Source organism: Quercus robur, chromosome 9 (genome assembly GCF_932294415.1).
Source record: "Quercus robur chromosome 9, dhQueRobu3.1, whole genome shotgun sequence".
Classification (NCBI taxonomy): domain Eukaryota; kingdom Viridiplantae; phylum Streptophyta; class Magnoliopsida; order Fagales; family Fagaceae; genus Quercus; species Quercus robur.
Genome location: NC_065542.1, coordinates 11,495,831 through 11,520,253, shown reverse-complemented (window position 1 = coordinate 11,520,253; position 24,423 = coordinate 11,495,831). Strand labels below are relative to the sequence as shown.

At 34.8% G+C, this 24,423-nt stretch overlaps 2 protein-coding genes and 1 long non-coding RNA gene across 3 annotated transcripts; all 3 read left to right on the top strand.

Annotated features, from left to right (window-relative positions):
* Positions 1 to 12,211: 12,211 nt before the first annotated feature.
* LOC126699470 (uncharacterized) lies at positions 12,212 to 12,852 on the top strand. The gene is made up of 2 exons (XM_050397308.1): positions 12,212 to 12,333; positions 12,454 to 12,852. The coding sequence occupies exons 1-2, from the start codon at positions 12,277 to 12,279 to the stop codon at positions 12,802 to 12,804; spliced, it is 408 nt and encodes a 135-aa protein (XP_050253265.1). The 5' UTR covers positions 12,212 to 12,276; the 3' UTR covers positions 12,805 to 12,852.
* A 4,785-nt stretch (positions 12,853 to 17,637) lies between these two features.
* LOC126700709 (uncharacterized) lies at positions 17,638 to 21,231 on the top strand. The gene is made up of 5 exons (XM_050398909.1): positions 17,638 to 17,992; positions 18,089 to 18,388; positions 18,587 to 19,228; positions 19,583 to 20,201; positions 20,382 to 21,231. The coding sequence occupies exons 1-5, from the start codon at positions 17,638 to 17,640 to the stop codon at positions 21,229 to 21,231; spliced, it is 2,766 nt and encodes a 921-aa protein (XP_050254866.1).
* An 806-nt stretch (positions 21,232 to 22,037) lies between these two features.
* Positions 22,038 to 23,403, top strand: LOC126699375 (uncharacterized). The gene is made up of 2 exons (XR_007646783.1): positions 22,038 to 22,241; positions 23,085 to 23,403. It is a non-coding gene; the product is annotated as an uncharacterized LOC126699375 (long non-coding RNA).
* Positions 23,404 to 24,423: the final 1,020 nt, after the last annotated feature.

Below are 24,423 nucleotides of genomic sequence, written 5' to 3'. Positions count from 1 at the left end.
AAACTATGGTCTGTGGTATTCAAAAGACTCAAATGCGTGTCTTGCTGGGTATTCAGATGCTGACTGGGCTGGCAGTGTAGACGATCGAAAAAGCACTTCAGGCGGCTGTTTTTATCTTGGTAACAATCTTGTTTCGTGGATGAGCAAGAAGCAGAATTCAGTGTCTCTATCTACTGCAGAAGCAGAATACATCGCTGCTGGAAGTTGCTGCACTCAGTTTCTTTGGATGAAGAAATTACTTCATGACTATGGAATTCCTCAAGAAACGATGTGTGTCTTCTATGACAACACCAGTGCCATCAATCTTTCCAAAAATCCTGTTCAGCATTCAAAATCCAAACACATAGAGATACGTTACCATTTCATTCGGGATTTGGTAGAGGAAAGAGTTGTGTGTCTTGAGTTCATACACACCGACAATCAAAAGGCGGATATCTTCACCAAGCCTCTCGATGGTCCACGGTTTGAATCACTCCGTAAGACCATTGGTGTCGGTACAATTCCTTGACTCTCTTGTGTGTTGTGTGCTTCACATTTTTATAATATGATATATCTGTCTGTGTTGGGGCACACATTTTTTTGCCGTTTTGTGCAACATGTTTCTTGTTTGTTTGTCCTTTTGTGAATACTGCTGGTTATTTTTATGTTTGTTCAATCATTTTTGTTTCTTGTGTCAAAAATCCAAAAATCACATAAAAATTTAGAAAATCAAAAAGCTTGATTGACTTTGTTGAGTTTTGTCTCAAAACTTGTTTTGCCTTGTACCTTTGTGCTAATGGCTTTGTGCATTCTCGAGCATTGTTTGTTTTCATGCACGTTTATCACTGTGGGAAAAATCTTGAAACCTATGTGATTGTTGTAAATAGATCTTCAAACTTGTCATGAATGATTAGTGAATGGCTATGTTGATCTTGAAACATGCATAGACTTGTGTCTATATATCTTCCCACTTTTTATTTTTGTTTTGCTAAAAAGAGCTCACCAAATGTAAATCTCCAAATGAAAAGAGATATTGAGCTGCAAAAGCCTGTCGCACATTCTAGTATTTGACTAGGAAAAAGGGTAAGCGACCTTATATTAAAAGTGAAATTTCATTCAAAAAGGCCAAAGGCCTGTTCTTCAAAGAGAAATGTTATCTATCCCTCTCACAATGAGAGATGATTGCCTCAAAAGATCAAAAAGATCAAATGTTATGATTGATAGTGGAGTCAAATGAAAAGCTCCAAGTTATGTTATCAAGATGTGTGGGAGGTCATATATTCATATTTCTATAGTTGAGATTGGTCACATGATCTAGTGCTAATTGTGTATGCCTTGGTTGAATTGATCATTGAAGCTTCACATTAGACAAAGGACTATCTCATTGTTGATATCCACACACAACACACAAGTTTATGTTCAATAAATGCCATATTCATTTGTGTGATTGTACTTGATAAAATGTGTTTTCACATGCTCAATCTTTGTTAATTCAAGCACAAAAAGATTTTTGAGTGTTTTAGGTGTTTTTTTGGAAAGTATTTTGTTTGAAAAATCTGAAAATTTCAAAAATACTGTTTTGCCCTGTTTTGGCGGCTCAGTCGCGGGTATGTCAAGTCGCGAGCCTCAGTCGCATTCTCGCTGGTCATTTTTGGCGACTTGTTCGCGAGTGGAAGGTCCAGTCGCGAGGTTCACTCAGAGATTTTCGCGGCTCAGCTCGCGACTCACTCGCGGGTAGACCTTCCAGTCGCGAAAAACACTTAGAAAAATTTTTCAAAATTTTGTTCTTCAGTGTTTTGGCGGCTTGATCTGGCGACTTTTTGGCGACTCGTTCCAGTCGCGAAAATCGCGTGTTTTGGATAAACAGGGGCAGTTTTTTAAACTTTTTATTTTTCCCTCGATCTTTTGTGACTGTTCATTGTCTTTCTCATCTGCTCTTACACTGTGTCACCGTGCCTCCATTTTCGATCTCCCATACTTGTCTCATTTCAGCTCAAAATCATCGACTAACAGGTATGGTTTTCTGTCCTGCACTCTATTTTACTTGTTGTTATGGTTTTCCCTCTGGTTCTTTCACAGTTGTTTGTGATTTTGTGATGGGCTTTTGCTCAACTATTATTCTGTGTTCTAGCTTCGCTTGGATACTTGTGTTTCTGTGGTTGAGCTTGTTTATGTTGGTGGTTGTGTTCTTCATCATGTGCTTAGCTAGGGTTAGCTAATTTTTGTCTGATCTGCTGTTGATATCATGTTCCACTTTGATACTGTGTGGTAATCCATTGCTGTATTGTTGAATGTGGGTCCTTTTCCAGCTAATTATATGCTTATTTTTGGCCTCCCTCTTCTGTGTAGCTCAATTTGGGCCATGTGTGTCTCTCATTGTTATTGTCTGACCATTTTCATCCAGCTGTTAGGGTTTCTTCATTTTCCCTAAATTTTCACTAACCCACTGCTGATATAGTCTGTTGGATTGTGTTCTGTCATTTCCCTTGTTTATAATGCAGACTGGTCATGTCTCCATTCAAAAAGGCTGCTGTGAAAGGAGGTTCTTCCAAAGGGAAGGAACCTGTAATTGATGTTGATGAAGACACACCTCTCCCGAAAGTGACTCGCTCTTCATCACAGCGATTCGATCCCAATAAGTTCAGATCATATGCAGCCTATCAGTCATATGAGAATTTCTTTCTTCATGCCACACCGTTACTAGAAAGAGCTGTGGATCTGTCCTCACTTCATAACACTGACATTCCGAAATGGTTTGCTCACAAGGATTGGAATTACCTTCTCTCTGATCCGGATATCGTGTATGAAGAGTTGGTTAAAGAATTTTATGCTAACGCCATTGTGGAAGGAGATGAACTTAAGTGCTGGGTTCGGCAAAGGAGCTTTTCTGTCTCTCCTACATACCTGGCAGAAATTCTTCACATCAACAGACCCATTTTTCGACATTCACCGGTCTATGATGATCTATGTCCTGATGAGGAGCTTCTCAAACAAAGTCTTGGTCCAGACTTGGAGTTCTCACCCAATGGCAAATCCATCAGTGTTTCCTCCCTTTCTCCGAAACTGAGAGTGCTTACAATTGTGATGTTTCACAATTTGTACCCTTTATCAAGTACTGGGTATATGAACCTTGGACGTGCTTTGTTTCTTCATGATCTAATCTCTGATGAAGAAATCGACATTTGCGCTCATATCTTTCATGTTCTGCGCAAAACGGTTCTTCAAAGTGAGTCTCGGATATGCATTCCTTTCTGCAGTCTCATTTCACGGATCTTGAAGCTCAAGGGAATTTATCCAACGGCTGATGAGTCTCCTATCCCCAAACCGAGTCCCATCAACATGCGTACATACAATGCAAGTGTTGGACATAGTCGGAAGAGAGCCAAACCAGAAACTTCTGCATCTCACAGTGACTCTCAGTTCAGCAATCTCTCCCTCGATGAGAAACTTGATCGCATTGTCTCCTCTGTCCACGAGTTGAATACAAAGATGTCTGGACTCACTGCTTCTCTACACCATCAAAGCAACCGATGGGATATGAAGTTTACTTCTCTTCAAACTCAATTGGATCAAATTCAGAGAAAGCTAGAAGAGGATGACTAGCCTATTCCATGACAAAAAGGGGGAGGATATTACCCTAAGGGGGAGTGTCTTTATTTTTTTTGTTTGTTTCATTTTCTCTTTAAGTTGATATATTGTGTTTTGTAAAACTGTTATTCAGGATATTCTGTTGGTTTGTACCCATGTGCTTTTGTAAGCTTTTAGGGTTAATGTTTTATGCATAGTTTGTAGGCTTTATGGTATGTACCTTGCTTAAGTGCAGCCTTTATACTATGTTGAAATCAGTACTTTAATCTAAATGTTCTGCATTTTGGTTTATGTACTGTCACTCTTGTGCCCTTGTAGGATTGTTCCTAGATGCATATGCCTTGTGTGCTATGCATTGGTTGAGTGTTGAGCATACAAGTGTCTTGCCTTGTGCTTGTTAACTTGTATGTCGTTGTGTTCATTCCAAGTGTGAATGAGCACTGTGATCACTATCTTGCGGTGTTCACTTGGTTGATCAAGCCATGGTTTGTTTATTAACTCCATCTTTGCTTGATCTCATATTGCCTGTTTCATATGCATTTATAATTTTCTGCTTACAATGATCATGGTGTATTGTTGTGTTTCAGGAGTTTATGTTCATATGATTCAAGTGCTTCACAGCTTCTAGAGTTAGGTGTGAGTGAGTTTTGTTCAACTGTTCCCAACTCACATGTTAAGTCTAGAGTTTGTTTTAGGGTTTTGTCACGGAATAGTCAAAGGGGGAGATTGTAAGGTTGAATTTATTCAACCATCTAATTGGCTATATTCCGTGCCAAATTTGCTTGTAATTCAGCATTTAGTAACCCTGTATTTAGGTGGGTTTGTTGTAAGGGTAGTGAGTGAGATAGAGTGAAGATTGCTCAAGAGTATGCAAGAAAACAGAGTGTCGCGGCTGGGACTCGCGGGTGGACTCGCGGCTGCAAGCCGCCAGAAGCTGCACACGTGCCAAGCATGCTGGAAGATGAACAGTCATGCTAGCTGGAGCACTACAGGACAAAACAGGACAACTGGCCATACGGTTAACTCGCGACTGGATCTCGCGACTTGGTCAAGCCGCGAGGTCAAGCCGCGAGCCACCCCTGTTTTGCCAAAACCTGACGTTTCACATTCCTCTCCACTCTAGTATAAATACCCCTTTAACCCACGATTGAAAGAGAGCTTCCAGAGAGAATTTTGAGAGAGAAACCCTAAAGAAAAACCAGATTGTTTTACCCACAATCTATACCTTAGAGTCTCTTCAAATTCCCTCACTCTCTTCCTCTCCATTGTCAAAACCTTGAGAGGCATTATACCAAACCTGGTTCTCACCATCATCATCTCTGTGAGACAGTCGTTTGGAGTTCTGGGAAGCAGTTAGGAAGGAGCCAATCTTCATTGGTTGATGCTACGGTCTAGTAGCGGAATCCGGGAAGCTAGAAAAGAAAAAGGTTCGGCGCAACCTCGTTGGAGCAAGAAGCTTGGAGGGCTTAGGTGCACTGGGTAGATTAGGCTTAGAGGGTCTATTGCTGTCCTTGTATCCCAACTGTATTTTCTAGTGGATTGATTACCGCTTGGAGGGCGGCGAAGAGGTTTTTCGCCGAGGACTTCGGTTTCCTCTTCGATAACACATCGCGTGTTGTCTTTGTGTTTGCATCTTCCTTCCTCTCTATCTTTGCCTTTATTTTATCTGCTGTGGTTTTATTTTGTGATGGCTTAGATAGTTGTTTAACCAATTTCATATTATAGCATGTGTTAAGTTTCCGCACACTAGTTGTTTGACATATTGCTAGTATTGGTTAAGTTGAATTTTGGGGGTCTAAACGTTCAAAAGTGTTTTTGTACACGTTTTTGAACTTTCAATGACATTTATCATCGCTAATAATCATCTTTAGTGACGACCTAATGTTTCGTCATAGATATGTGGCCAAAAATATATAGTAAATATTATATATATATATATATGCTTTATTTATCAGTGATGACACATTGGTGATCACTATTAGAAGGCTATTAACGATGACACAACATGTCGTCACAAATATATCTATCTAAATATAATGGAGGGTAAAATTTTCACTCTCAAAAAGTGGTGGGAATTATTAGAGGGAAGCAGATTTTATATTAGCAATGAATTAGGTTGTCGCTATAAGGGATTTTTTAATGAAGACAAAGATTGTCGTCACTAATATGTGGCCAAAACAATTTTGATATAATATGATTTTTTTTTTTATATCAAATCCTCCGAATGCCTCTTAAAATATTAAAAATGACATAAATTCCTTTAAAATTTTTGAAATGATTAAAATACCATTAACCTCATCAAAATGACCAAAATACCCCTAAACTTATATAATGACCAAAATAAACTTGAAGCCTCCAAAGTAATTTAAAACTTTCAAATCCGTTAAAATATATATATGAGACAACGGAGGGCTTGTTGCTTCAATATACTCTCAAATCATAATGTTACCCATTTGAAACTTGAAATCGATAAAATAATAAAAATTGAGAAAGTTCTGATTCCACTCAAAATACTGACTAATTCTCATAGTTATCAAAATGTGAATCGTATCGGGAATCAATTTTTGATTTTTCTGTATCATGTGTCATAAGAAAGGTATCAGTCAACATTTACCAAACTAATAAATTCATTATAAATATATGAAAGGTATATTCATTATAAATTCACAATATATTCAACTAATAACCAATTCAATCATCAATTATTTAATGATATTTACCAAAAGTAAGTAAATAATTCAAATTATATATATTTATAACATACATATTCAAATTAATTAAAATCGAAAGTGATAATACGTGATATATGAGCTAAAATAATAAATTTTTTCATCATTTTGCCTAATCAATTTTATCTAAGTCAATGTTAACAAGATGTTCATCATCTTTCAAAATTATTTCTTTATTAACATTTTCTAACAACTACTCCAATACCCAATAATCCATTGAAAACCTTCCCACTAAACCTAATTTCACAAAGTTTAGTGGTCTCGAGATCATCTATTAAGTTTGATCGGGTTTGACCAACTTTAACTAAACTTTAATAGTGCATTTCTCTAAATCTAACAGTTTGATTGTGACCATAATTTACTAAATTAACCTTTCATTACACTCTTCAAGTCCAACGGTTAGATTTCAAATCTAAGTACGGCGTGAGATGGATATGTGTTGTGTATCTGTATGGCTATATTTTCTTAATCTGACCATTGAATTGGTCTCAAATTTCACCAACACCAATATGTCACCATACTCTTCAATCCCAATGATCAAGATTTGAATATAAATTTCATCAAGTCCAATGGTCATAGGACCATCTATTAAGTTTAACTGGGTTTGACTAACTTTAACTAAACTTTGACCGCCTCTTTCTCTAAAGCCAGCCGTTTGATTGTGATTATAATTTACTAGAATTAACTTTTCATTACACTCTTTGAATCCAACAGTTAGATTTCAAATCTAAGGATGGCGCGTGATGCATATATGTTGTGTACTTGTATGACTATGTTATCTCAATTTGACTATCCAATTGTTCTCAAATTTCACCAACACCAATATGTCACCATACTCTTTAATCCTAATGATCAAGATTCGAATATGAATTTCACCAAGTCTAGTGGTCTCGGGACCATCTATTAAGTTTGACCGGGTTTGACCAACTTTAACTAAACTTTGACCGCAATTTCTCTAAATCCAACCGTTTGATTGTAACCATAATTTACTAGAATTAACCTTTCATTGCACTCTTCGATTCCAACGGTTAGATTTGAAATCTAAGGATGGCACATGATGGACATGTGTTGTGTAACTGTATGGCTATGTTCTCTCAATCTAACCATGTAATTGTTCTCAAATTTCACCAACACCAATATGTCACCATACTCTTCAATCCCAATGATCAAGATTTGAATATGAATTTCACTAACTCCAGTGGTTTCCGGACTATCTATTTAGTTTTACTGGATTTGACAAACTTTAACTAAACTTTGACCGCATATTTCTCTAAATCCAACCATTTGATTGTGACCATAATTTACTAGAATTAACCTTTCATTGCACTCTTCAAATCCAAAGGTTAGATTTCAAATCTAAGGATGGCGCGTGATGGATATATGTACCTGTATGACTATGTTCTCTCAATCTAACTATCTAATTGTTCTCAAATTTCACCAAAACCACTATGTCACCATACTCTTCAATCCTAATGATCAAGATTCGAATATGAATTTCACCAAGTCCAGTGGTCTCAAGACCATTTATTAAGTTTGACCGGGTTTGACCAACTTTAACTAAACTTTGACCGCAATTTTTCTAAATCCAACCGTTTGATTGTGACCATAATTTACTAGAATTAACCTTTCATTGCACTCTTCAAATCCAACGATTAGATTTCAAATCTAAGGATGGCTCATTATGGATATATGTTGTGTACTTGTATGGCTATGTTCTCTCAATCTGACCATTCAATTGTTTTCAAATTTCATCAACACCAATATGTCACCATACTCTTCAATCCTAATGATCAAGATTTGAACATGAATTTCACCAAGTCTAGTGGTCTCGGGACCATCTATTAAGTTTAACCAGATTTGACCAATTTTAACTAAACTTTGACCACATATTTCTCTAAATCTAACCGTTTGATTGTGACTATAATTTATTAGAATTAACCTTTCATTACACTCTTCGAATCCAACGGTTAGATTTCAAATCTAAGGATGGTGCGTGATGGATATATGTTGTGTACCTGTATGGCTATGTTCTCTCAATCTGACCATCCAATTGTTCTCAAATTTCATCAACACCAATATGTCACCATACTTTTCAATCCTAATGATCAAGATTCGAATATGAATTTCACCAAGTCCAGTGGTCTCGGGACCATCTATTAAGTTTGACAGAGTTTGACAACTTTAACTAAACTTTGACCGCACATTTCTCTAAATCCTACCGTTTGATTGTGACCATAATTTACTAGAATTAATCTTTCATTGCACTCTTCGAATCCAATGGTTAGATTTCAAATTCAAGGATGGTGCGTGATGGACATGTATTGTGTACCTGTATGGCTATGTTCTCTCAATCTAATTATCCAATTGTTCTCAAATTTCACCAACACTAATATATTACCATACTCTTCAATTCCAATGATCAAGATTCGAATATGAATTTCACCAAGTCCAGTGGTCTCGGGACCATCTATTAAGTTTGACCGAGTTTGACTAACTTTAACTAAACTTTGACCGCACATTTCTCTAAATCCAACCGTTTGATTGTAACCATAATTTACTAGAATGAACCTTTCATTGCACTCTTCAAATCCAATGGTTAGATTTCAAATCTAAGGATAGTGCGTGATGGACATATGTTGTGTACCTGTATCGCTATGTTCTCTCCAATGTTATAAATACCTTTGTCCAGTGGATTGAAATATTTCAATACCTACCAATTTCGATGTACCATTTCAGGACGTTTCGGATTTCAAAATATATAAAACTATTTACTTTAAAAAACATATTACTTATATATATATATATATATATATATTTTTTTTTTTTCATATCCTATTACTTTTAAAAACATAAGAGTTATATTTATAAAACTTTTTATTTTAAAATTTGTAAAGTTGTAATTTACAACTATGTGTTTTGTTAGCTTTTATTCCGTGCCAAATTTGATTGTAATTTTACTCAATCTTTTGTATCCTGTATTTATTGTGTGATTTAACTGTAAGGGTTGTGTGATAGAGAGAAAGAGTGTGTGAAGACTTAAGCATTTGAAGATAGAAGATTTTTCGCAGGTAACTCGCGACTAAGCATCCCGCGAAATGATGCATGTGCCCTGCACATGACTGGAATGCAAAGAGTTAGGACAGATGAAGACAGCTGTGTTTCGCGAGTAGCTCGCAAGTAAGGCCTTCCCGCAAGACACTCGTGAAACATTCTGTTTTGCCAGACTGTGCTATCTAATACACACTTTCTATACCCACACTATATATACCCACTTTACCCACAAAAGTTGAGGAGTGCTTCAGAGAGAAAACCCTAACTACAAACCTTGAGAGTTAGAAATTGTTATACCCACCATCCTCTACACAATTGCTTGTGGATTTTCCTTAACTCCTACCTCTTCATTACCATATCATTGAGAGGTTGATAACCCAAATACTTACCACACCCTTTCAGAGTGTTTAGTGAGGTTTTGGTACAGCTGGGAAGCATTGGAAGAACTCAAGGATGGCAGATGCAACATGGAGCTTGTTGTGGGATCTGGAGAGCTAGACAAGACACGGTTCCAAGAAGCCTTGTTGGAGTAGGAGCTTGAAGGGCTTAGGTACATCGGGTAGAATAGGCTTGGAGGGTCTCTTGCTAACCCATGTATCCCAACTGATTGTCTAGTGGATTGATTACCGCTTGGAGGGCGGCGGAGAGATTTTTTGCCGAGTTCTTCAGTTTCCTCTTCGATAACACATCGGCGTGTTATCTTGTGTTTGCATTCTTCATCCCTACTCTTTTATCTTTCATTTTATTGCTGTGTTATAATGTTTATGGGTTACAGTAGCTTGTTTGTTTATCCACTCGCATTAACTCTATTCCACACTTAGTATTAAGTTAAAGTAAAATCAATCGAGCCGTAACTTTAATTTGGGGTTCTAAATAGTTCTTGTGTTTTCACACATTTCAAAGCATTCAATTGGTATCAGAGCGGGTACACTCGCTGTGGTTTAATTACCTAAGTGTGATCCTTGACCCTTTGTGATGGACCGGTCACAATCTCTCAATGCCCCACCATTCTTTGATGGGGGCAATTATGCCTTTTGGAAGGTCCGAATGAGGGCTTTCTTGTGTGTTATAGATGAGTCCGTATGAGATTCCGTTGAGAATGGGTATGTTAAACCCATAACAGCCAAGTCCGAATGGGACAAGGCAGCTCTTGCATTAGCTAATGCGAATAGTAAGGCCATTAATGCTATATTCTGTGGTGTGTCCCTTGATGAGTTTCATAGGATATCGCACGTGGAGACAGCCAAGGAAGCTTGGACAATCCTTGAGACTACCTATAAGGGTACCAAGAAAGTCAAGGACACGAAGCTCCAAATGCTTACCACCAGATTTGAATAGCTTAAGATGGGAGATGATGAGGCTTTTGATTCTTTCTATGGAAAGCTCAATGAAATTGTAATTGCTAAGCTCAATCTCGGAGAGAAGATTGAAGATTCTAAGGTGGTGAGAAAGATTTTGAGGTCTTTATTGGAGAGTTTCCGAGCAAAAGTCACAGCTATTGAAGAGAGTAAAGACTTGGATGAGATCAAAATCCAAGAGCTAATTGGATCTCTCCAAACATATGAGCTGGGACTGCCTTCTCATAAATCGAGCAAATCTCTTACTCTTAAAACCATCATCAAGAGAATGGACGACTCCTCTGAAGAGGATGATGTGGAGAAAAAAGTAGCATTCTTTGCAAAGAACTTCTGAAAATTTCTGAAGATGAAAAACAATAGGAAGCCTTTCAGCAAAGGAAAGTTTTCATCCTCCAAGGGTGATAGGAAGGAGTTTAAGAAGAAAGATGGGAAGGATTTTCAATCCCCTCAAGGAATTGTGTGTTACGAATGCAATGGCCATGGGCATCTCAAGAAGGAGTGTCCTAACTACCTGAGAGGGAAGGGTAAAGTGTTTGCCACTACCCTTAGTGATTCTGACAGCTCAAACTCAGACACTGAAGGAGAATGTGACAGTGAAGGGAATTATAGGGCTTTCATGTAGTTGTCTTTGTTACTATAGAATTTGAATAAGTTACGTTGCCAAAATGTTACTAACTATGCTATCTTATTTTTTCTAATAGTTAATATGACCAACAAATGGAAAAGAGGTAGAAATCTATGCACCAAGTTTAAAAAATTGAGGGAAAATGGACTTGTTCCGATAACCATCCCTCCAAGGGCCCAAGGACCTGTGGGCGAAAATGCTAGTGTGTTTACAAGAAGGGTGGGCTTCATCGTTCGTGAACATGCGAACCTTAGCTATCAATCTTGGTCTAAGGCCCCATAAGAACACTGACAAATGTTGAAGAATCGTTTGGTGGTAAGTTGTTACTACAAAGGCTATGGTATTTAAAATTTGTGTAAAAAAATGAACGATAATTGTTTTTTTAATTATTATGTTTTAGGCTGATTTCACGTTGGACCCAAATCGCATTGAGGATAAGAAGTGTATGGAGATTTCATTGTCAAGTAGCTATAATAATATTCGGAGTAACTATTACAAGGAGTACTTGACATTTAGTAAGGAGGAAGTGAGGGCCAATGTTCCACCAGATTTGACACAGGACAAATGGGATGCTTTATGTGATCTATATGAAACAACCACATGGAAGGTAAATCTTGTTCATACTAAAATGTTAATAATTTTCAACAAAAGTATATTTTCATATATTTTTTGTTATGATTTTTAATTCTCTTCGTTTTAATTATCTTTTTTTCTTTTTTATCTATTACTTGTTAGAAAAAGTCAGACTGGAATAAGGATAACAGAGGAAAGAACAAAACTGGTCACACTTATGGATCCAAATCATTTATTGCTTACTAAGAAGTGGTTGCAACAATTTAATTCTTTATTATTTATAATAATGCTAGTATATACATGTTAATTTTATCTTTATTATGTGCAGAAAAAACAAGGTGGTAAAGAGATTGGAAAAGTGGATTTTTATAAGATGACCCACACAAAGAAAGATGGTTCTTTTGTGACTGCTACCAGTGAAGAAAATTACGTAATTAATATTCCAATTTGTATTCATATATATGAAAGTTTGATTTCATATAGATAATTTATAGAGTAAATCTTGAATTAATTGCATAAATTATTTAGTAAAATTTTGTCACCTGTGCAGAATCTAATGATAGAAAAAGTAGCTAATGAAGAGAACCAAAGCACTGAGGAGGAAATTTTTATAGAAGTGCTAGGGACAAGGCGAGGCTTTGTAAGAGGGATGGGGAAATTTGTGATTCCGACCCCAACCCCTTCTTCTCATTTGCGATATGAGACAAGCATGAATATGGAGTTGGAAACCTGCAAGCAAGATTTGTCCAATACGATGCTGAAACTGTCCAATGCGGAGCAAAAACAGGGTGAGTCGGATAAAAAACTTGCTGAAACACAGAACCAAGTGGCACAATTACAGAGTCAGGTAGAGGAACAATGTCAGCAACTAGCTATATTGATGGCAAGGTTTGGTAGCTAGTCTATAAGGTGATTAGTTTATTAGTATTTGAGACTTTGTTATTACTTTATGAAGACTTTGTTATTACTTTATTAGTATTTGAGACAATAGATTGGAATTGAAATTATGTATCTGATATTGAACTTGGGTATTGTTTTTCCTTATTTGTAGTTATTGCTTATTCCTTTGATGGTTTCCCAGGTCTTTCCATTTTGTTTCCCAAACATAATCTCCATTTTTTATCACTATAATTTACTGTTTTTGTTTTTTGTTGGTATGCTCCAATTAATTTATATCTTTTAACTTTTCAAAAACCGGTGCCTAAATTTTCAGTGGTGGAAGTTGAAGGTTTGGAAAATCAATTAGGAAATGATTGTGGGGATTTCATTTAATTTATTTATTTTATTTCCTTAATTGTACTGCTAACTGAATGTGTTTGGTTTATGATCTGGTTTATGGATCTTTACCATTCCTGTGATATGATAGTTTAGGAAAAATAAGTTATCTTAAGTTTGAGGCTTTATAGTCATACTCAATGCACAAAACTTTCACTTTTGCGTCTTAGTTTACAAGGAAAAAGTATTTTGTAGATATGAGAAGTGGAGTTGAGAGGTTTCTGAAAGGGATTTTTGCATGGCAAAAGTTCACAATCATTTTAAGTGCCATCCCTAAATTATAGGGAGTATTAATGTTCATCAGTGCTTCATGCTTAAACTAGAAAACCTATCTACTTCCGATTACTAAATTTTATATTTTTGCTTAGATCTTCATGAGTATTTGTAAATCTTGAATTGAAACTTAAACTTAAACTTAACTTTCCACCGCATGAAGTAATAACTTCAAAATTTTGGCACCCTAGATATTATATGCCGTCAGTTGCAGCTCATCCATCACTTAAACTTTGGGAGAATGAATTTAAGGTTGAAAAAAGAGAGATAAATTTGCATGTAATGACTGACAGATTGTGTATATATATAAAATAAAAGATAATAACTTCATGGACAGGTCTTATACTTCATAGTTTTATTGAAACTTTTTAAACTACCCCTAAACTATAAGATTTAAATTGTAATTTACCAATATTTCTGTCTTCTCTTTCTTTTATAATGAGAAAAGTTGCATTAAATTAGAGAAACCAATTATAATAGGTTCAAGAAAAAAAAAAATTCAGGGTGTTGTGTAATGCTTACCCAAAAAAAAAAAAATTGCCTTATAGAAAAGATACTACTAAATTACAATGGAATAATATATGATAGGGGAGCCTAACCAATGACAAGGTTAGGATATAACTTTAGGAGGTAAGATTTATAATTAGCGCCTATACACACATTTGATATTACATGGTATAATTTGAAAAATAAAAAGCTACTCTCACCCTTTCTTTTTTTTTTTTCCATTTAGTCAAATTTGGTAAGCCAAAATTCACATTTTCAAGCACATTTTTCTTGGGTTGATTTTTTTTTTACACACTGTTTAAAATTTAAAGTAATAAAATAAAATAAAATAAAAAGATAGTTTTACACCAAAAGTAAATTAAGTTTGGGGTAATTTTATTCCTCCCTAAACTTTAAAATTGAGGAAATACCCCTAACTGTTACCCTCTTAGTTAAACCATTTTGAAATCTTATGATTCTTAAAATATTCTATTGTAGAATGTCTAAAATAACCTTACTAAATTTTAATATACCAAAAAAATTTCTATGTATTTTGAGTTTTATGTGGTAGTCATACTTGGAAAGTTTGAATGGTGATATATGACTTTCTATTTGTTACCTAAAGAACGTTGATTTTCCTAGGTTTAAATATTCTAGAGTTGAAATTTTATCTAATTGAAACTTCAATGACACGTCTTTGTTATTCTCTTCTTCTTTTTTTTTATTTCTATTCTTACTTAAAAGGGTGTTCATTAAAAACTAAGTAAGCTAAATATCGTGGTTAGACTCATAAAATGTAATATAACAAAAAATGAAGCAAGAATAACAAAATCTGTATTATGAATAATTGCAAGTATTTGATGAAGCCCTTCAATTGTAATATATGATCACATCATTCATTGCAAAAGTTTATAGAGTGATAATGTCTTAACAAAACTCAATTGCTTATTATTGGAAGAAGATGATATTCATTATCACTCTTAGAAGTTTTTAGTGAATGGATATTGCTTTTAGCAAATAGGTTTTAAGAAATTTTCATGACAAATAAATACTTATATATTAAAATAGTTACTCTAAATTTAAATACATGGTTTTATTTATCTTCAAATAGAAATTTTATTTTAATTTTCTCAATGAAAATGCAACACGTGCCGTGCCACCCAAATTAATTGATAGAAAAGAGTAACGTGCCACCCAAATTAATTGATAGAAAAAGAGTAAAAACTCTAAAGTATACTTAAAAGTAAAGCCATCTGTCCATCTCTACTCTGTAGGCTAGACTAGGCTTTATTTATGTGGTCGTGGTTTTCAACTAAACTAGACTAGGCTTTATTTATGTGGTGGTTTTCAACTAAACTAAGTTGCATCTAAGCCAAACCAAAAACCAATGCAACTATCACTGGTTTAGAGAAAAAGGGTAAAGAAATTGTAACTTTGTCTTAATTCCTTAGGCAGGGAATAAAGACAATAGTGCACTAACATACACCCTCTGGGTCATCGTCTTCCTCTTCTCAAATTTTCTACACGACTACACCCTCTTTCAGATCTTCTCAAATCTCAATTCTACCGCTCTCAATTTCCACAAATTTCAAATCCCACCCCTCAGATTCAATTCCCATTTTAATTTCAATTTCTAGGGTTTCACTAATCCCATCGGTGAGTATTGCAAAAAAGAAAAAAGAAAAAAAGAGGACCTTCCTCTTCCATCACTGTTCAAACAAGCTCATAAGATCCATTCAACTGTCATAGACTTCGGCGCCGATCAGGTACACTCTCAATGTTGAACAGTTTGGTCTGTTTATTTCCTTCGGCTTCTTTGCCTTCAATCCTTGAATTCGTAATTGGGAAACATAATTGAGCATTGAGAGTGTTTTTTTTTCTGTTGTACTTTGCAGGTTAGCGATTTGGGAAATGTAATTGGGTTGCCGCTACAAAGTGTGTAAAGGTTAGATATTCATATTGTTTTTATCTCTATAGTTATTTTGTGGTTGAAGGGAGTTCAATTACACTAGTTGGACTGTCTTATATTTCTTATTGCTTTTGATTTTATTTCTGAAATATTGTCAAATATTTTGATATTTGTTTGTTTCTAATCCTAAAATTAACATAAAGTAGACCTAAAATAGTTAATTGTTGCTTCCCCACAATATCCTCTCCTAGTTTTTGAAGAACTGCCTATACTGTGTCCGTATCTTTATCATACTTCTTTTTTAATATTATGAGAAGCTTAGTTACTTTGAGAAGCAATCCTTGTGCTACTTCTCAAAATTAGCAAGAGGCTAAAGCACCTTTGATTTATCTAATGAGATGCTTATGTTATTTAAAATGACGAAACACCCTATAAAAGCCCCCATCAGACGAAGTTTAAAAGGTTCACCTGATAGAACCATCCAGTAATCAAAATTAGGATCTAGAATTCTGTGAGTAATACACACAACAGTATATTGATCAGAAAAACATGAGCTAGGAGAATCACATCTCTATGTTGGTTACAGGTGATAAAAAGGAATTCACCTATACAAAAACAATCTCAAGATTAGTTATTTTGTACCTAAGCAAAAAAGATAAAACACTATTTAGACAAGACTTAAGCAGACACACTTCAACCACTTTATTTGGAAATAAAAACTTGAACCATACATGAATATTGATAACCATAAATGTTTTGAGGTAAATGTAATCAAGATTGGCATGAGTTCTTAATTAAGGTCAGAGCCATGTACATGGTTGTATATAAGGATTGCCTAGTTTTGCGTTGGTGCTTTCTAGATGGAATGACTAAATGAACTTCATTAAACTGATCAAATACATGGGAAAAAGGCTTTGTTGAGGAAAATCTCATGCTCTCTGTTTGTTTCTGAATTGTTTAGTTGGTAGTCTCAGCTTAAAGTTTTGATGCATAACTGAGGCAGTTACAAAGAATTGGGTATGAGTTTTGGCAGTCACATTGTTTTAAAACCATTCTTAATAGAGAACCGGATAGAGTGATTTCTGGTTTTGTGGTCAGATTAGAGTTTGATCAATGGTTGTATCATCTCATAAATAATAAAAAATTGTAATTAGATATATATTTCTCAATTTATTATTTTGTGAGTCCAAATATTTTTAGAGATTCTTTTCCATTTTGATATGAGGAGAGGGATTTATAAAAATAGAGAAAAAAAAATCAAGACTGGCCAAAACCAATTTTGGTACACAGTTTTGAGATTGAACCTCCTATTTACTAATTTTGACTAGTTTTTGAATTTTTTCGATTTTAGGGTAATCACTAGTCTGTTATAGGTATGGCTAAACTAGTGGAATCAACTGATCAGGTTTGGTTTTGAAACTATGGCTGTCACCCTGAAATTTTACAAATTGAGTATGTACAATGTACATATTCATTATAATTATTATTTTTACTTATCAAAAAAAATATTAATTTGTTTTTGAGGCACTTGTAGTCTTGTACAATGAATTGGTTGGACTAGTTGAAAATAGTCTATTATGATTGTTTTTGTTTCAATAACAAGCAATTTTGTTTATATTTTTTAATTGATTTTATTTCTGAAGAAAATTGGGTTATACTTGGTAAGTAGTTCACTTCTTTTGTATTTATGAATTATGATAGAGACATCATAATAGAGAACTTGTTTAACTCATCGACCCACTTCATCTCTAGTAAGAATGTGTTTGTTGAAATTATGATAGGAACATCAAGATGGATAAAAGTTGGACGCATGAAACTGATAGAACTAGTACACAATATAGTGAAGGTGTTAAGCAGTCCATTAACATGGCACGTGGCCATGAGGATCGAGTTGGTAGGATTAAGTGTCCATGTTGTAAATGCACAAATCGATATTATCAACATATAGATGCGGTGGAGACTCATTTGATTGTGAATAGATTTGATTTGAATTACATCGAATGGATATTTCATGGGAAAGAAGATCCGTTTTTTAAACACGTGCAAGCTGAGCATAATGATGATAATTCACAAGCAAAGGACATTGATGACGTTGGAAAAATGTTAGATGACATTTATAGGGGGACATTTCCAGATGCAAATATAGGTGAATCCTCCACTTCTCCAGGTCCATCAAACAATGATTACAAAGCAAGACCTTTTGATTAGTTGTGGGAAGATGCCCAACTTGAGCTTTATCCAGGTTGCAAGAAGTTTTCTAAACTCTCTTTTTGTATGAAGCTGCTTCATATAAAGAAACTTTGCAATTGGAGTGATAAGTCGTTTGATTTGATGATTGACTTGATAAAGCAGGCGGTCCCAGATGGAGAGTCATTGCCAAAATCGTATTATGAAGCAAAGCAGTTTAGGCGAGACTTGGGTTTTAGCTATGAGTTGATACATGTATGCAAAAAAGTGTGTACACTTTTCTTGAAGGAACATGCTGATAAAGAAGAATGCCCAAAATGTCATACTTCAAGATGGAAAGAGGACAATGGTAAAGGTAAAAAAATTCTTTGGAAGGTCTTAAGGTATTTTCCAATTAAACCAAGGTTGCAGCGATTGTTTATGTCGAAAGATATAGCTAAAGGCATGAGGTGGCACAAAGATAAGTGACTTGAAGATGGAGATTACCTTAGACATCCTGCTGATTCAATAGTGTGGAAAGAGTTTGATAAAAAACATGTTTGGTTTGCTGCAGATTCTCGCAATGTGCGACTTGGTTTAGCAAGCGATGGGTTCAATCCATTTGGTAACATGAGTACATCATATAGCATGTGGCCAGTAGTACTTATGCCGTATAATTTACCTCCACGGAGGTGTATGAAAGATCCATATATGATTTTGTCCTTACTTATTCCTGGACGTAAGGCACCTGGAAACAAAATTGATGTGTACTTGCGGCCGTTGGTGGATGATTTAAAAGAATTATGGAATGAAGGCATCAAGACATATGACGCATCAACGCAACATTCATTTAAGTTGCATGCAACGTTATTATGGACTATAAATTATTTTCCTGCATATGCGAACTTATCTGGGTGGTCTACCAAGGGAAAGTTAGCATGTTCCATATGTAATGAGAATACAGAGTCGAGTTATTTGAAGTTTAGCCACAAATTGTGTTACATGGGTTATTGTCGATTCTTACCTCAAGAGCATAACTGGCGCAAAAAAAAAGAATTTTTTGATGGAACTGAAGAGCATAGGATAGCCCCTAATGAATTATCAGGAGATCAATTGTTACAACAACTAATGAATGTTCCAGAAGTGCAATTTGGAGATTATGAAGCTACAAGAAAAAGAAAGCGCACGAAGATTGAGTTGAATTGGACAAAGAAAAGTATTTTTTTTTAGTTACCTTATTGGTCAATATTGAAACTAAGACATAACTTAGATGTCATGCATATTGAGAAGAATATATGTGATAGTGTCTTAGGTATACTGATGTATGATAGTGGAAAAGGGAAAAATAAAGACACTTCTAATGCACGAAAGGATTTAGAAGATATGGGCATACGTAAAGATTTGCACTTATAGAAAATTGGTACATCTACAAAAATGCCACAAGCAAAGTATACATTGACAAAAGCTGAGAATACAAGATTCTATGATTAGCTGAAAAATGTGAAATTTCCTGATGGGTATGCATCTAACATTAGTAGATGTGTGAACACCAATGAGGGTACGATTTCAGGAATGAAAAGCCATGATTTTCATGTACTCTCACAACGATTACTTCCTGTTGCAATTTGTGGATATTTCAATGATAATATACGTACAACATTGACTAAATTGTGTTTATTTTTTAAGGACTTGTGTTCACGAACATTGAAGTTAGATGTCTTAAATCAAATGAAGGAAGACATTGTTGTGATTTTATGCAAAATGGAAATGATATTTCCACCCGCTTTTTTCGATATAATGGTATATTTAGCTCTTCATTTACCTCGAGAGGTAGAGATTACATGCCCTGTTCAATTTCACTGGATGTATCCAATTGAAAGGTTTCTTGGTACATTAAAGCGGTTTGTGCGAAATAGAGCACGTCCAGAAGGGTCAATTGCTGAGGGATATTTATCTATTGAATGTTTGACATTCTGCTCTATGTATCTTTGTGAGATTGAGACAGTATGGAGTTGTGAGGAGCGGAATAGCAACAGGTGCCAGGGGGAAAGGGATGTAGGCTTGTCTGTTTTTTCACAACCAGTACGTCTTTTAGGAGTAGCAAAATATGTAAGACTTGATGATACGCATCTCACATGGGCTCGATGGTATGTGCTTAGCAATTGCTCAGAAATTGATTCAAACAAAACGTAAGTGTTTCATTGATTTTTTTTTTTTTTCAATTTACATGTTACTTAGCAATACAATGAAGTGCTTATATGTTTTTATTATGTAGTAAGCGTTATCTGAAGATCCATTGATTTTTTTTAAAGAAAATTTTCATGTTACTTGAAAATAAAATGAAGTGTTTTTACGTATTTATAATGTAGTGAACATTATTTGGAGATCCAGGGAGAAGGCATCATTAACATTGATCATAAGCATGAAGTTGAATTCGAAAATTGGTTCAAAGATCGTATATGTGGGAGTAATGTGACAAATGTGTCAAAAGAATTAAATAGTCTTGCATGCGGATTTGATGCTCTAGTTGCAGTTTACCAAGGTTGCATTGTGAATGGTGTTAGGTTCCACACAAAAGACCGTGAACATACTCGTCGTACTCAAAATAGCGGTGTCTTTGTTCCGGGTGAAGATGGTGGAACAAAAACTAACTATTATGGTGAGTTGAGGAATGTTTTGGAACTAACCTACATGGGCAATAATCGTGTATATTTATTTGAGTGTGATTGGTGGGACACTAGGGATGTAATAGGAATGCAAAGGGATGAGCATTGTACAAGTGTGAATACATCTCGTATATGGTATCATTCTGACCCATTTATCTTAGCATGCCAAACTTCACAAGTTTTTTACTTGAATGATTCCAAATTGGGCAGTAGTTGGCGAGTAGTGCAACATATGACGCACAGAAACATGTATGATATTCCCACAGGCACAGAGAAAGTGCATGAAGATAATGGTAATGCGGTATACCAAGAAAGTGAATGTATTGGGGTTAATGCAACAGTTCAACAAGAAAATGATGAAGACTCAACTTTGTTACATAGAGATGGTGTGCCAGCAATAGATTTAGGGGACTTAATACCTGTTGATGATGTATATGTGCAACTTGATGAAAGTATGTTCATCAATGATGACTTGTCTAATGAGGAATGGGATACAGATTCCAACAATGAAGAAGAAACATATAGTGATGACGATGTTTCAAGCTCAGATTAGAAAAAAGATTTATCTAGCAATGATGAATCTATTGGAGATCTTGGGGATGAAGATTAAGTTGAGTTTTGATGCAGTTTAAGTTTTGTTAAATACATAAAGCTTTCATATCTTCTCAGCTATGGTATTTTTGAAAAATAAAAATGTTAAAGTTTTACTTGGATGTTGAAACTATTTTGTACACATTTTTGTCATCTACTTTAGTTCACCTTTACATTGGTTTATTCTTTTTATTTCAGGTTAAAATGTCGCATGCCTTGGGCTACGGATGATGTTGAGGGGAGACACTTTTCATTGCAAACTTGGTTGTATATCTTCTTAAGGAATTTATCATTATTTTATTATTTTAGAGAGAGTAGATTTGAATTTAAATTATGTATATGATATAAAACTTGGGTATTGTTTTTCCTTATTAGTAGTTATTGATTGAGTAGTTGTTATGCTTATACGAGTATTCGTGATTGAAAATTTGTGATGTGTGGCAATATGGTTTATTAAAGTCGGATTATTATGGCAGCAACTTTTTTGACCCAATTTAAAACTCCTGTTTATAACATGCAAATAACACCTTGTCTTCTACATCATGGCAATCCATTTGGCTAAATCTAATTCACAAATGGCTAGCGTGTGATCCTTGTAAAAGATCCAGTTGCTTGACCCACTCATGCTATGAAACTTCCTGATTCATCTACAAAATATACTACACAGTTGTCTGGTATTAAAGCACATTGTTTATGTGTCATTCTACATTTTGACAAATGCCTGCACTTTTGGAACTCATTGTTGTGTTTGTTTGTTTGGATAGGAGATTGAGAATGAGAAACTTAAGTTGGAACATGTTTAGCTTTCAGAGGAGAATAGTGGGTTATGTGTGTAGAATCAAAAATTGGCTGAAGAGGCTTTTTAAGCAAAAGAACTGGCTTCTGCTGCTATTGTGGAGCTGAACAATTTGGTTGGTGAAGTGTCAAAGCCTTCCAACATTTTGGTTTTGGGTCTCCTAGTCTTCAAAGGCTGTGAGTAGTCTCCCTTTCTTTTCCCTCCTTTTGTGTTTACTTCTATAATTCAATGTTATTGTAAATTATTCCATATAAATCTAAAATTTTAAAGGTGTCATCAGATGTCATTTCCTTGTAAAACCATGAAGAAGCCTGACATATTCTTGTTTATTAGGATGCTTGCCTTTTAATTCTATCTTGCCCCTAATTTTCTTACACTTACAAATTAAACATCGCATCCAAATTTCTATTTCTCATTTTTTATTTGTAAAAGTGAACAAAATTTGCATTCATGCAAACTTATATAGGTATACTCAAACGTTAACTAATGTTGTGATTAAGTTTCACTCAAAATATATGTGAGTTGCTTTTCATGTATTGCATTTTTCTCTCAGCATTTGAAAGGTACACCTGTACTGCAAACCTGTGGTATAAAGTAAAGCATGAACCTACCCCTAATCTTTCCAACAAAGAATATTCACCCCGCCCTGCCTTCCCTAAATGTAGTCTTTTGAAAAGTAAAGTTAAAAAATTAGAACCTTCTTGAATTAATCTTTTTGGAGGGAAAAAAATGAATCATTTAAAAAAAGAAAAGAAAATCTGAGTATATTTTTAGCTTTTGAGGTATAGTTTTGACCATTTATCATTTTCACTTTATTGTTAAATTCCCAAAGTGGGACTCTCAATTTGGAGAGGGAGTATAAAAATCTGCATAGACCCATTATCTCATCTTTCTAAAAATTAAAATCTTTTTAAGTTAATGCTTGAGAAAGTTTTTTTGTGGAAGGTTTAGAGGTAACCCATGTTCTTAGTTTTATACACCTTTTGGTTATAACTCTTTATCTTATACTTGTTTTGAAGGTTATGCTGAAAGTACCAGTGGTGGTTCGTCTTGAAGGCACAAACGTGATTAGAAAAGAGTACGATCTCACTCTTTTGTTCAACTTGTAAGTCCAAGGCGTTTACCAGACACTATGTGAAAGAAACAAAGTTTTTATTTTTATTTTTTATAGAAGAAAGAAACTAAACTCAAAGTCTGACACTTCAACTTTGGGGAGGGTCAAAGTTCACATCTTTCTTGGTTGTGTTAAATTGAGGTACTTTTGATGATCTCTCTTCATTTTACCTTCTGGGTATTCCTTAATTTTGGTAAACAAGTTGTGGGTATCTTTGAAAATCAGCAACCGTTTCATGGTTTAGTTATAGGTCTTTGTGTCTTAGAGTTTCATGGGTTTTGAATGAATTTTGGAGTTTTTGTGTGTTTTGGGTGTAACTGATTCGTGAATTGTAAAAAGGGTCTTAATTTAATTTGAGTTATGGAGTACTTTTTAAAAGGAGACTAGTTTGGAAATATTGAGAAAATTGGATATGGAATTTTAGCGGTTACTTTTCTTTTCTTTTTCTTTTGTCTTGTTCCTTGTTGGCTCTTGTTTTGTGTTTTGTTCATTGCAACAAGTTTTAGCTTGATTGCATATCTTCATGAGGAATTCATTATCATTTGATTAGTATTTAAGTGAATAGATTGGAGCTTTTATTATGTATGTGATATTGAACTTGGGTATTATTTTCCCTTATTAGTAGTTATTGATTGAGCAGTTGTTATGCTTCTATGAGTATTTGTGATTGAAAATTTTTTATGTGCATAGGATTGTGCTTTGTTATTACCCAACAAGTACCCATGTAAAATTCAAAATGTAAATTTTAAGGAAAAAAAAATGTAAAATATTATTAGCGATGACAATATCATCGCTAATATTTTATCATATCATTAGTGATGACAAACAATATCATCGCTAATATGCAATTTTTAGTGATGACATGTTTGTGGTCACTTATATATCGTTATCTGTGACGACAGCAAGCGTCGTCGCTAGTAATGATATATAAATGACCACAAACATGTCGTCGTTAATAATAATCTACTAGCGATGACAAAAAAATTTGTCACTACTAATGAGATAGTAGTGACGACATTTCGTCTTGGGGTCTCGAGTTATTTATGACGACAATTGTCACTATTAGTGACAACTTTGTCGTCGTTAATAGTATTGTATTTGCGACGACATTAATATTGTCACTAAAAAACTTTTTTGTAACCAAATTCGTTTAACGAAAGTTAGCGACAACATTTTTCGTTTGTCGTCGTTAATAGTATTGTATTTGTGACGACATTAATATTGTTACTAAAAAACTTTTTTGT